Source organism: Ochotona curzoniae, unplaced genomic scaffold (assembly GCF_017591425.1).
Source record: "Ochotona curzoniae isolate NIBS_2020 unplaced genomic scaffold, NIBS_Ocur_1.0 scaffold_3208, whole genome shotgun sequence".
NCBI lineage: Eukaryota > Metazoa > Chordata > Mammalia > Lagomorpha > Ochotonidae > Ochotona > Ochotona curzoniae.
The window spans coordinates 36,641,551-36,654,763 of record NW_024467106.1 but is presented as its reverse complement, the minus strand read 5'-3'; the positions used below and the strand labels follow the sequence as shown (position 1 = coordinate 36,654,763).

At 44.0% G+C, this 13,213-nt stretch overlaps 1 protein-coding gene across 1 annotated transcript in view; it reads right to left on the bottom strand.

Annotated features, from left to right (window-relative positions):
• The window catches only part of MOB3B (MOB kinase activator 3B), an 82,067-nt gene extending 70,303 nt beyond the window's left edge, over nucleotides 1-11,764 (bottom strand). Inside the window, exon 1 of the mRNA XM_040963598.1 lies at nucleotides 11,152-11,764. Within this exon, the coding sequence (XP_040819532.1) occupies nucleotides 11,152-11,569 (418 nt within the window). The 5' untranslated portion in view covers nucleotides 11,570-11,764. The remainder of the gene's footprint in view (nucleotides 1-11,151) is intronic.
• Nucleotides 11,765-13,213: the final 1,449 nt, after the last annotated feature.

Genomic DNA, 13,213 nt, shown 5'->3' with positions numbered 1-13,213 from the left:
ATCTAAAAAAAAAAAAAAAAAAAAGAAAGGTTCAGGGTTTACTAAGGTCACACAGCATAAAAGAGGAGGAGAAGGCACCAGCATTGTGGCCTATGGGGTTAAGGTGCTGCCTGTGACACTGGCATCCCATTTGGGAGAGCTGGGTCAGTCAGTTGCTCTACTGAATAATCCAGCTGCCTAGTAAATGTGCCTGCAATGATAGCAGAAGATGATTCAAGCACTTGGGTCCCTGCCCAAATACCTGATGCTCTAGGTTCCCGGCTTTGGCCTAATCCAATCAAGGCCATGAAGGCCATTGAGGTTTGAACCAGTGGGTAGAAGATTTCTTCCTCTGCCTTGCCTCTCCTCACTCTGTCACCTGTCTTTCAAATAAACAAACTTTTAAAAGCAGGAGAGAAGTCCATTTTATGAACCACAACTGAAGATGACCTTTTAACAGTTACACTATTTCTGGGACATAAAATAAAGCCATCAGCAATCCTCTGTACTTCGACAGCCACTGACCAGACACTTGGGGCCAGTCACAAACAGATTTGCTCATGATTGTCTTCCAAGACTGGCAAAACAGAAGTCTCAGTGACAAGCTCGCTCTTCCCCATTCTCAGATGAACAAACTTGAATGGTGTCTTTGAGGACCACCATAGAAAACTCCAACATTCCGCAACTTTCTTCCCCCTGCTCCTGGTGGCTGCAGTGGGATTCCCCGGGATTCCCATCACTTTAGGTGGACCAGGAATCCGGGATGTGACATAAGGGATGGGCAACAAGCCAACCACTGACTGCCAGCTGGAGTTGCCCCTTGAACCATCAGTGCTCTCCAATGCTGTCGACCTTAGGTGGATGATGCAGAAACTCCTAAAGCCCAGTGCTTCTTCTGAAGAACAATAGTTCTTTTTATTTTCCCAAGGAAAAAAACCAACAGTCCCAGTTGTCTTTAAGTGAAAATCAACATTTTAACTTTGAAAGGCACAATCTAAGAGTTAATTGGAAACATCACAAAGGCAGTATTTACACAAGAAAATGATTGTTTGCTACTCTTTCTTTAAATATGGAACTCTTTCCCCAAGAAATGAAAATATCAGCCAAGGGACAACTTCAATTACTTCACAGTCTTCTAGGACACATCTGGTCTGTAATATGAACTGTGTGCATCAGTTCATCAACTTACACTTGCCTAATTTAGTGCACCAGGTGCTACTTTGCATGGAACTTGATGGTGTGTTCAGTACATCAGAGCAGGCACACATAAAAGGAACTAGCTTTGTGTGGGTCACCTATGATAATCATGTGAGACTCTTTTAAAAATTTATTTTATTAGAAAGGCAGATTTTACAGAGAAAGAGATAAAGATCTTCTATACACTATTTCACTCCCGAAGTGCTCTAACTAGTGGAGTTAGCGGATCTGAAGCCAGGAGCCTTTTCAAGATCTCCAACACAGGTGCAGGGTCCCAAGGCTTTGGGCTGTCCTTGACCTCCTTCCTAGCCCAAAAGCAGGGAGCTGGATTGGAAGTGGGGCAGCTGGAAACACAAACCAGCACCCCTATGGAATGCAGCATTTAAAGTGGAGGGCTAGCCTCCTGAGCAACAGTGCCGGCCCCACATGTGACACATTTTCTAAAGTTCTATCATGGATCCCTGCTGCTTCCAGCTGTTATAGTTACCCAGCATCTCCCATGAATGCGCATCTTTGTTTCTAGTGGTCCACAAGATGCAACAAAAGGAGAAAGGGAAGAAACATGGTGTTCAACGTCACAAATTCATTCAGAATTGCGGGTTTTCATCCTGGGTTCTTCCTCACCTCACTTCATACGCTGAGTCTATCTTATGGCACTGCGACTTTGTGATATTGAAGGAGCCACAATGAAAGCATAGCTCTTTTATGTTTTAACATTATGCAATAGAAGTAGCATGTTATTTAATTCTCTTAAGGAGCCCATAAAGTGGTACTTTCACACAAAATTCATAGTGGATATAACAGACTCAATGAGGCTACAGATTTGCTAGGAAAAACTGATAAACAGTATTTAAATTAAGGTCTAACACTTCTAATCCTTTTAACCACTCTACACCTTGTCCCAAATTCGCTCATCTTTCCAAAATATTCATTTTACAAGACTTAAAGGTGAACCAATATTATGTGAAAGAAAACATGTATAGACTTAGCAAATGAAACATGAAATAAACATACATAAAAAAAGATTTATTTATTTTTATTGGAAAGGCAGATATACAGAGAGAAGAAGAAATGGAGACAAAGATTTTCCATTCACTGTTTTACTCCCCCAATGGCCACAACAGCAGGAGCTGATATGATCTGAAACCAGGATCCAGAAACCTCCTCTAGGTCTTCCACACAGGTGCAGGGTCCTAAGGCTTTGGGCTGTCCTCCATTGCTTTGCCAGGCCACAGTGAGCCGGATGGGAAGTGGAGCAGCTGGGCCACACACTGGTGCCCACATGCTCATATGAGATCCCAGCATGTTCAAGGTAAAACTTTAGCCACTGAGCTATCATGCTGGGCCCAAGCATAAATTTTTAAAGAGAAAACACCACAAACACCCTATCTGTAGAGGCCTTTTCAGAAAGTCAGTATCTTGGGCCTACAAAGGTATCTTCAAAGAAAAACTTGTCAACCATTCCCAAGGGCTTGCCGATTATTTGGCTTCCTGTTAAAATGTATCATTTAAGCATGTATACACTGTTTATCCACAGGGGCAGCAGAGCACAAGCAGGTGCATGGTGAAGACTTCTGGCGTCAGTGACCTCCCAGTCTCTTAGTGTGGAACTGCCTATCCCTACAAACATCACTGACCACCACAAAGCACACTTCATTGACTAAGGGTGTCCACAAGCACCCAAAGACTAACAGGCTAAAGGCATCCTCGTTGTCACGCCATTGTAACTTTAGGTTTTAGTTTTTAATCTCTGGCTTCCATTGGATATCACATATCCTGTTTCCCTTCACAGCTGATGTTGAGATATAACAACTTGTCACCTAAGACACAGCCCATTAAAATTACATAGCACAGGTAATGGAGAGCTGAGTGCAGGTCAGGACAGTGGGTAATTAGCTGTAACGTATGGCAGCCGCTGGGCCTCCAGGCTCCCTGTCTCCATGCCTGTTCTCCGCTTCCAAGCACACCGGAGGCCCTCTTCAGAGGTATCTTTTGGGATCTGTTGAGCAGGGATGGTTATTTAACACTGTCCTCATTAACTCAGGCACTGCAGTATTTGGTTCACAAGGTGGGAAAGAGAAACTATGACCATTCGCAGTAGACCTTTGATTCCCCAGTAGTCAGAAGGGTGAAGGCAGGGCGATGAATCAGTTGCCTCAACATATTTTTAAAAATGTTTATTTTGCTAATTATTTTGAAGGCAGAGTGATAGAGAGAGAGAGGTAGGGGGTCATCTTTCATTTACTGCTTTACTCTCCAAATGGCCACACAGCTAAGTCTGAGCTAGGCTGAAACCAGTAGACAGGAACTCCACCTGGAGCTCCCAGTTTGGGTCACAAAGGGCCAAGGTTTTGGATCATTTTCTGTTGCCTTCCCAGGTGCATTCCCAGGAAACTGGACAAGAAATAGAGCCGCCAGGGCTTGAACAGGTGCTATGATACGGGAAGTATGCAACAAGAGGTGGCTTAACTCATTGTTTCACAACTTCAGTTCACGAATAGACAACTGAAAATTAGAATAGTTCATGAATAGACTACTGAACAAAACTGGGTAGCATTAGTACCTGAAGCAGGTGAGCTCTTAAAAAGGAATAGAATCAAAGTTTCTATACACCCAGACCCAGTAAATTAGCAAGAGATGTACAACACTGGCTGTTTCCATGTACCTTGACCCTCGCATCCCTTACAGAAGACTTAATAGCTGATACAACAGACAGAGGTTGGCCAAGGGCAGTAATGATTCTGGAGCAAGAATGACAGACATGATGTGCTAGAGTACTTGGGAATCTGGACTTGGGAGCTGAATCACCTTGGATCTGAATCCAGTTCTGTCTATGTGATTCTGGACATATTACTTAATCTTTCTCAGCTTTAGTTTCTCACCTATGAACTGGAAATCATACCACCTGCCTTATGGATTGCTTCAGACTGTTACAATGTAGGTTAGGACATTTATGACTACCTGATGTTGTATTTAAGGCAGTCTGTGTTTAAAAACAGCAGTGTTATTATTATTCTTTCTCAACTACTTCTTTCTTTTCTTTTTTAAAAAAAACATTTACTTATTTTTACTGGAAAGTCAGATATACAGAAAGGAAGAGAGACAGTAAGGAATATCTTCCATCCGATGATTCACTCCCCAAGTAACCACAACAGCCAGTGCTGTGCCAATCTAAAGCTAGCAGCAAGGAACTTCTTCCAGGACTCACACACAGGTGCAGGCTCCCAAGGCTTTGGGCTGTCCTCAACTACCTTCCCAGGCCACAAGCAGGGAACTGGATGGGAAATGGGGCCGCTGGGATTAGAACTGGTGACCATACGGGATCCCGGCACGTGTAAGGCGAGGACTTCAGTAGCTAGGTCATTGTGCCGGACTCTCAATTAGTTATTTCTTAAGGAGTCAAAGTTTACCAGATCTCAGAGGCAAATCCTGATTCCAGTGCTTTGCCAGTCCAAAGCCTATTTGGAAGTGGCAGTGGGGAAGTGGGCAATAAGAAGCTCCATTTTAGATCTTTCTTTAGCGATCAAATCCAGGAGACGTTGCCCACCATTGACCTGCCATGCTTGTCTTAGGTATGACAACTGAGCACCCCGCCCTCTACTTCTTCAGCTGACCTACAGCCACCTGTCCTGAGGACAGCTAGTGTGGCACTAGACATGGGCAGCCTTGTCATCTAGGCTTCTCAAAACCAGTGAGAAGACCTTTCCGAGTGGCTCTCCTTGAAGAGTCAGGGGCACAACTCTGAAATCAGGTATTGAGCCAACTCTGGGATTTCCCAGAACCCTGGAGAGATGTCGGTCTGGAGTATTTATCGCCTCAACTCAGAGCAGCTCAGCTATGAAGACTGATAATGCTAAAAAGTCTTACTGAGTCTTTAATATGCATTTATTATACTAAAGGGCCTGTTCACAAATCATCTAGAGGTTTCTGCTGGTAGTTGTATCAGAACATGTGTGTGAGAAACAACTAACACATAGTTGTTTTTCAGCACCTCTTATATCTCCGGCTCTGGGAGAGATGTTTATACTCACGCTGCCTCATTAATTCTTACAACAGCCCTCTGAGGTCCTGAGTTTACAGAGAAATGGAAACACAGAGGGAATGTCACACAGCAGCTTATAAACACAGCAAGGTGATCAAACCCAAGTCCCTGTCCACAAGTTCAATGCTAATTCTCCCACATATATATATTGTGTTATATATACTCTGTCTTGTCAGTGTTACATAAATTAATATCAAAAGAAAAACGAGAGATGCGCAATAGAAAAGGAAAAGTTAAAATGTGAAGGCTAATCACGAGCTCAGCTGCCTGATCTAAGTCTGAGCAGCTTAGCTCTCCGGGTGCCTCAGTACTCAGAGAGGATGAAGGTGAGATGCGCGCCCACGAGAAAGGCTGCTAAAGGAATGCAACTCACTCTGCAATGCACTTGGCCACTGGGTAAAGTACTTACTTTTTGAAAAAAAAAATGCACTGGAGAGCAATGAGACGTCTGAACATGATAAGAACTACCCAGGGACAAGACCTCATGACTGTATTACTCTCTCCCGGTACCTCAAACAGGGCTTGGTTTGGAGCAGGTGCTCAGCAAATACTGAATGGATGACCAAATGCTGATAACAGGAAGATGTAGATCAGCAAAGTGTTCTTCATAAAGTCAGCCACCCTCTACTCATTCTTACGATGGAAGCTGATGCCAATTACAGTCCCCAGACATACTTGCTGGACATTGGGTGATGGCTTTATAAGAGGGAAACGCAAACTGGTGGCACAGCAGTTAAGCTGCAGTGGGGACAAGTGCATTACATATCAAAGTGCTCAGTTTGGAGTCCCAGTTATTCTACTTGTGATTCAGCTTCACCCTGTTGTGCACCCTGGCAGGCAGCAGATAATGGCTCAAGTATCTGAGTCTCTGCCACACACATGGGATAACAGGACTGGATTCTGGGCCCGTGGTTACAGCCTGGCCCAGTCAATGTCAGCCTCTTCACTGGTTTAAAAAAAAAAAAGACTTTTGGGCCCAGTGCAGTAGCCTAGAGACTAAAGTCCTCACTCACCTTGGGATCTCATATGAGCAGTGGTTCATGTCGCAGCTGCTCCACTTTCCATCCAGCTCCCTGTTTGTGGCCTGGAAAAGCAGTCAAGGATGATCCAAAGCCTTGGGACTGCACTTACGTAGAAGACAGAGAAGAAGGTCCTGGCTCCTAGCTTTGGATTGGCTCAGCTCTGGCCACTGGGGCCACTTGGGGAGTGAATCAGCTGACGGAAGGTCTTTCTGACCCTCTTTCTCTCTGTAAACCTGCCTTTCCAATAAAAATGCATGAATAATGGGGGGTAGGGGTGATGAAAAGGAACACAGCTTTAATTAGCTGGGTTGTAAGAATTGGGAAAGATGAACAGTACTGGCCCAGCAGCAGACAAGCGCCGATGCCCTCAAGGGGTGACACTTCCCTCCTTTGCCTCCTTGTCTTTCCCGATCGCTTTTGCCCTGCCACCCATTTATCTGAAAACTACAAGGTAGCTGAGACCATGTAACTGCTTTTCACATGCTCTTAATTTCCTTTTCAAAGACTCTCTAACCACACATCAGTTGTGGAAACTCTGCCATTATTTCCCATAATATTAGATCGAAACCATAAATTCTGTTACATAACAAAGAAAGCAGGGAAGCTGGGGGGCTAGAGCATAAGCAATAAAGTAGGCAAAAAATGTTGATCAGAAATGGCATGGCTTTCTATTTTTCTGTACAGAATGTTATCGCTATCGGTGAGTAGATATAATTGAAGACAAGGCAGCCCTTGCTTCTGATGCTGTTTTAAGGCCTTTAACAGAGACGATTAACAACGGAAGCCTGAGTTTCAGTGGCGAGCACAGGAGACTCCGGCTTACAAGGGAGCCACGTCTGTGTGATCTTCGGGTCCCACCTGAGAAAGCTACACACTTGAATAGCACAGCCCCCCGGTTACACTGGAGTCTGGTAATAGATGAAAGCTGTTCTTTCCTCAGTGTTTCAGGGGTAGAGATCAACAGCTGCTTGTATCCTTTCATACCCAACTAAGGGGGAAGACTCCACATCTGCCAGTATTTTCCGGTCCTATTTCCTTGGATCACAGTGGGGAGGAGGTGAAGTCTGAAAGCCTGCCTAGTCCCAGACAGGAACACAGCAATATGCCTTGCATTCAAAGCTGGAATTCTAAGCAGATCTCCCCATTTTTCATCCACCAGGGTCTGCTCCATGCCTAGAATTCTTCTACTTTATCCCGACATACATCTTGATCATTTCCCATATAATGACTCATGACAGTACAAAGATCAAAAGGAAGAGTGGGCTAGAATCAGGGGGAGGGAGGGGGGAGGAAATGGAGTAGAACAGAGAAAGTGCCTCCCAAAATAGGTTCTTCTAAAAGACAGCAACAATAGCATCTCAGGTGAATCACAGGGGTACTGTCAGAGTAGGTGCTCAAGAAGACCCTGAGAATGTAAGTGGATGTTGTTTTTGTTGTTACAGAGCCCTGACATTTCATCTTGGAAAAGTTAGAAAAACTGGAAACCTGTGGAAATAAGGTGAAGGAAATACCTAGGATTGGTTTCGGAGGGATTCTGAGGCATCTGTTAAACTTGTTTGGATCACATTTTTTTTTTTTAAAGATTTATTTTATTATTTTTTTTATTGGAAAGGCGGATATACAGAGAGGAGAGACAGAGGGGAAGATCTTCCGTCCGATGATTCACTCCCCAAGTGAGCGCAACGGCCGATACTATGCCGATCCGGAGCCAGGAGCCTCTTCCGGGTCTCTCACGTGGGTGCAGGGTCCCAAAGCTTTGGGCCGTCCTCGACTGCTTTCCCGGGCCACAGGCAGGGAGCTGGAAGGGAAGCGGGGCTGCCGGGATTAGAACCGGCGCCCATATGGGATCCCGGGCGTGCAAGGCGAGGACCTTTAACCACTTGCGCCACCGCGCCGGGCCCTGGATCACATTTTGAACTTAATCCACTTACCCAACAACTTACAAGGCACCAGGACCAGGCTTAGCATAAAGGCAGTTAAATGTCCAAGGCCTCCACAAGTTCAAGAACTTTACATTCTAAGCAATGGAAACCCTCAAAGAGAACATGGTGAGTTGGACTTCAAATGATGCATGGGAATTCGAAAGACAGAAAAATGGGTGATCAAAGAAAGAATAACATGAACAAACCCAGACAGGTTGGAAACAATCTCTAGGGAACGAAAAGGCCTCGTGGGTATTTATAGCAAACAGAGGAGTAGAAAGTCCTTTTCAATACTGAAGTTCAACTCAGAAATTAAAAAACAAAAAATCCAATTAAAAGTAGGCTAACGATAAGAACAAATGTGCCTTAAAAAAAGTCATACAAATGGTCAGTGAGTACAGGAATAAGGGAAATGTGTCATGCATAAACAATCGGGTAAATACACTGTGTTGACAGAGAAAAGGTGGTATATATATACTTATACATATAATGGAATACTAGTCAGCCTTGACTGAGAAGGAAATGTCACCCTTTGCAAATTATGAAGGAAAGTAGAAGACATAATAGTTAAGTAAAATAAGTCACAGAAAGGCATATCATATGATATCACTCACATATTTGTGGAATCTAGAAAATTGAACTCATAAAACTACTAAGTAGGTTGGTGTTACCAGACCTGGGGTGGTGGTAAGGGACTGACCAGACACTGGCCAAAAAACACATAATTCAAGTTCGCCAGAAGAAATAAATTCTATCAGTTATTCGACAGAGCAATGAAACTCTTTAAAACAGTGCTGATTTGCAGATTATGATGTTGTTGCTAAGGCAGTAGGGGGAACTGGGAGGGAATCAAGAGGTTTGCATTTTTTAATAGAATGATCAATTCTGTTACAAACAAAAGGTTTAGAACTTCAGTATATGTAACATTTCCCAAGAGGATAATCACATTCTATTAAAAAGCAGTGTTAAGGGTCAAGTTAGGAAACATCACGTATTAAAGTGTTTTTTTTTTTTTTTTAGAATAGACTGGCATATTAAATGTTCTGCAGTAAAGGAATAATTCACCCAGCCTTTTCCAAACTCATATTTCCATGGAGAGGAACAGGGATCATAGTACACCCACTGGCTCCTTCAAGATCCTCGACAGTACGGAGCATAGGTTCAGTAGAGCTGAAACCGAAAGTGGTAATCAAACTTGCTCCCAGCTATGCTCAATGACTAAGGAAAGGTCTAGAAAAAGTAAGCAAAGTCAGTGATAGAGGGACACAGAGGTACCCGTTGCTTTCCTCCAAGCAGCATTTCAAACTACTTCTGATGTACTGTTTCCAAGTAGAATCCCAGAAGCTTCCTCCCTCTTAAGTAACATACATGGCCCTGTGCAGGATTTCTGGTGAGCAACTTTGTGTTATAAGCACAGCTGCTGCAAAGAGCAGGAATGCTCAGGTTCAAAGCACTTGGGAGCATCACAAGGGGAAGGATGAAGAGGTGGTATCCTCGCCCACATTTATTGATCTTTATTGCTATCATGTGTTCTGCAGAGAGCTCTCTCTTTTGTAAGGCTTCTGGAAAGGAAAAATTCCTCCTAGCTCAACAAGTAGCCTCTGACAGTCAAAGTGTAAAAAGGAAGGAACCTAAGGAATTCCCATCGTTTTGGATGCTTAATACAGGACAGGGGAGTTTCTGAAATCTTCCTTCCTGCTCCTGTGCACTGTCATACAATCCACGCCCTTCCTTTAAATGAGAGACAGGAAGGAGCATGAAGAAGCCCACAGCCCAGGCAATGCCTGGAGGCTGACAAATTGGTTGGTGTGTCAAATATTTTAAGATTTTCCACCCAGAACCAATCAATTCAGACATTTCACCCCAGGTATAAACTTGATTACTTCCATTTGCCCCTTTGCAACTTTTCCTAATGCCACAGGAACACCCACCTCCCATCTAGAGATGATCTCAATAGTGTACCCCAATCACCTCAGAGCTTTTAAAGAATACTTCCCAAATCCAAGTATTTATTCAGTCATTACCCCAATACTTCCTGAGGGCTTATAAGGGTGACAAGGCATTATGCCAGACACTAGGGACACAAAGAGTGGAGTAACAGATTGTCCTTCCTTGTTAGCATAGGGCACAAAACACCAAGTTCCAAATTCAATGATCAATGTGCAGAAAACGCAATGACCACAAGTACAAAAAAATATAAGAAGTAGAATAGATTTGGTTCTGCTTGAGTTTTATGGCCCATGGCACAAAGTAAACAGAAGCATTTGCATTTCAAGAGTCTCGCAGCTATGCAAGGGTCAGAGTTCAGAGCACAGCCTGGAATTAAACATCTATGAATAGCAGAGGGAGGGGAATGTCAGGATCTTTACTTCTCCAGAATGCAAATCAAGGTTGTTTGACCCCCAAACAAACCCTCAGGTTCTCACGCTGAGGGTTTTTTTTTTTTTTCTGTTTTTATTTATTTATTTATGTATTTATTTATTTAAAATTCTAGAGACAGAAGAGCAGACAGAAAAGGCTTCTATTCATTGATCCATTTCTAGGTTGGGCTTTTTTGAAAACAGGAATAAGGAAGACAATCTAGTTTCCCCCAAATGGCAGGGACAAGCTCCTTGAGCCATTATCTGCTGCTTTCCAGGGTCTGTACCAGCAGAAGCTGGCATCAGAGTGGGAGCTAGGAATCGAAGCCAGTGGCATGCAGGCATTTTGGCTACCAGATCAAACCCCACAATGAAATTTCTTAATTCTGAAAGATGAATTGTATTAGAGTCAATGTAATGGAAACTAGTCAATTAGCCAAAACATAGAAAACCTTACCAGGGTAACTGGAGGGTTTTGTAATCCCAAGGAAGCCACATTCAAATCTAACTTAGGAAAGCGCAGACATGGATATTAATCAGCATTCAAAAGTGGTTCTGAGGAGGATCCTAGGAACTTTCCAAGTCTGAGGGACACATGTTCCAGAGAGCTGAAAAGGTCATGGACTTACCCACACACGTTGGGAAGATGTCCTCATTGTTGATCTGGACCTCGATCCAATCCATAAGAAGGTTCATGTATTGCGGCGCTGGCAGTGCAGTCGGCTTCTTATATTTGTGGTCATCCTGCCACCGATACTCATATTTGGGGCCTCCTGACATCACAGGGCAGGTCCGCTCAGTGCAAAACTCACAGATGGTGCCATAGATGAGGTTGATCCGATTGAAGAAATCCACCACATGCACCGCCACCCAGTCATTTTGGTCCTCCCCACTGGGCAGCTGCACGGCTGCCTTTAGGTCCACACCCGAGTTGAGGGATGCCTGGGCACGTTTGTGCAGCTCAAATCTCTGTGTGCCAGGTTCAAACTTCCTCTTGGGCCGGAAGGTCTTGTCTTTGTTGAATACCTGCTTCAAGGCGATAGACATGGTTTTCTCCTTCTCTTCTCTCCTTTTGCAGGAAGCAAAAAGGCACTTGGAACTGATCAGTGAGAGATCACAGCCCAACACAGTCTTCCACTGCCAGCCCTCAGGCCCCAGTCTTGCAGGCTGTTGCTTTTAAATCTCTGTTAAACTGCCCCTTCCATCTTCCTCCTGAAAGACTTCCAAGGGAACCTCATGTTCCTTCCTAGAGGTAGAGAAGAAAGTAGATTTATGAGTGCTGAGTTGGCATTTAATAAATGGCAAAAGCTGGGGTCCAGCATGTTAATTTCCTATTTGCAATATCAGCATGTGGACAGACCTGAGTCCTGGCTGCTCCACTTCCAACCCAGCTCCCTGTTAGTGCACCTGGGAAAGCAGTACTGGGTATAGCACCTACCTGGGAGGCCTGAATGAAGACCCTGGCCCACCCTGGCCATTGTGGCCAAAATGAGGAGTGAACCAGCAGACGGAAGATCTCCAATCTCTCTCTCTCTCTCTTTCTCTCTCTGTGTCCATCTTCCTCCCTTGCAAATATTTTTTAAAACTGAAGAGTTTAGACATATTTTCTACCTTGTGTTCCTGTCTGTGCCCACTTCTATCCAGATATATGAATGTAGAGGTTAAATAACCACCCTTTAAATCTACCTTGGTGATGCAAACTATGGAAGTAACTAGAAGAAAGGGCATCACACTTTTCCTGATGGCCTCATCAAATATCTTCTAGCCATTTTTTTTTTTTAATTGGAAAGGCAGATATACAGAGAGGAGAGACAGAGAGGAAGATCTTCCATCCGATGATTCACTCCCCAAGTGAGCACAACGGCCCGATTACTATGCCGATTCGGAGCCACGAGCCTCTTCCGGGTCTCCCATGAGGGTGCAGGGTCCCAAAGTTTTGGGCCGTCCTCGACTGCTTTCCCAGGCCTCAGGCAGGGAGCTGGATGGGAAATGGGGCTGCTGGGATTAGAACCGGCGCCCATATGGGATCCCGGGCGTACAAGGCGAGGACCTTAACCACTCTGCCATCGCGCCGGGCCCTCTTCTAGCCATTTTTAATGTGATTATAAGCGCAAAAGAGCTCTCCCAAGAGGCAAGGATGAGTGGTGACCATTGATTGGACCCTACCCCATATGTGCTTCTTCTTAATGCCACCCTCCCCCCTTGCATTACCTGGATTGAGTTTGACTGAAGGTTGTAAACAATAATAAATTGTGAGGATGAGCACCGATGTCTTTAGTTCTGGTAATCTCCTCAGCACAAGTTCCAATCTGTCTTGAAACCCCACTGTGCTTCCAGACTTTGGGATCTATTAGTTTTTCTTGAATTAGTCAATAAATCCCTTCTCTGATTTCATCTAAGTCGAGTGGATTCTGTTTCTTTTCATGGTTCTTTCACTATGACAGCATTTGTCAGCTCTATCATGTGACCCCCTTTATGTCTGTAATATCATATCCTAAGTAGCACTTTGGGTACACAGCTGCCCAACAGAACTTTCTCCTATAACATAAAACTTCTGTGTCTTTGTTGTCCAACTAAATCCTTATTGTCCAATAAGGCGCCTGAGGATCATATTTCACTACTGACTACTGCAAATATGACCAATGTAACTTAAAAACAGAATTTTATATTGTGTAAAATTTTAATCAATTT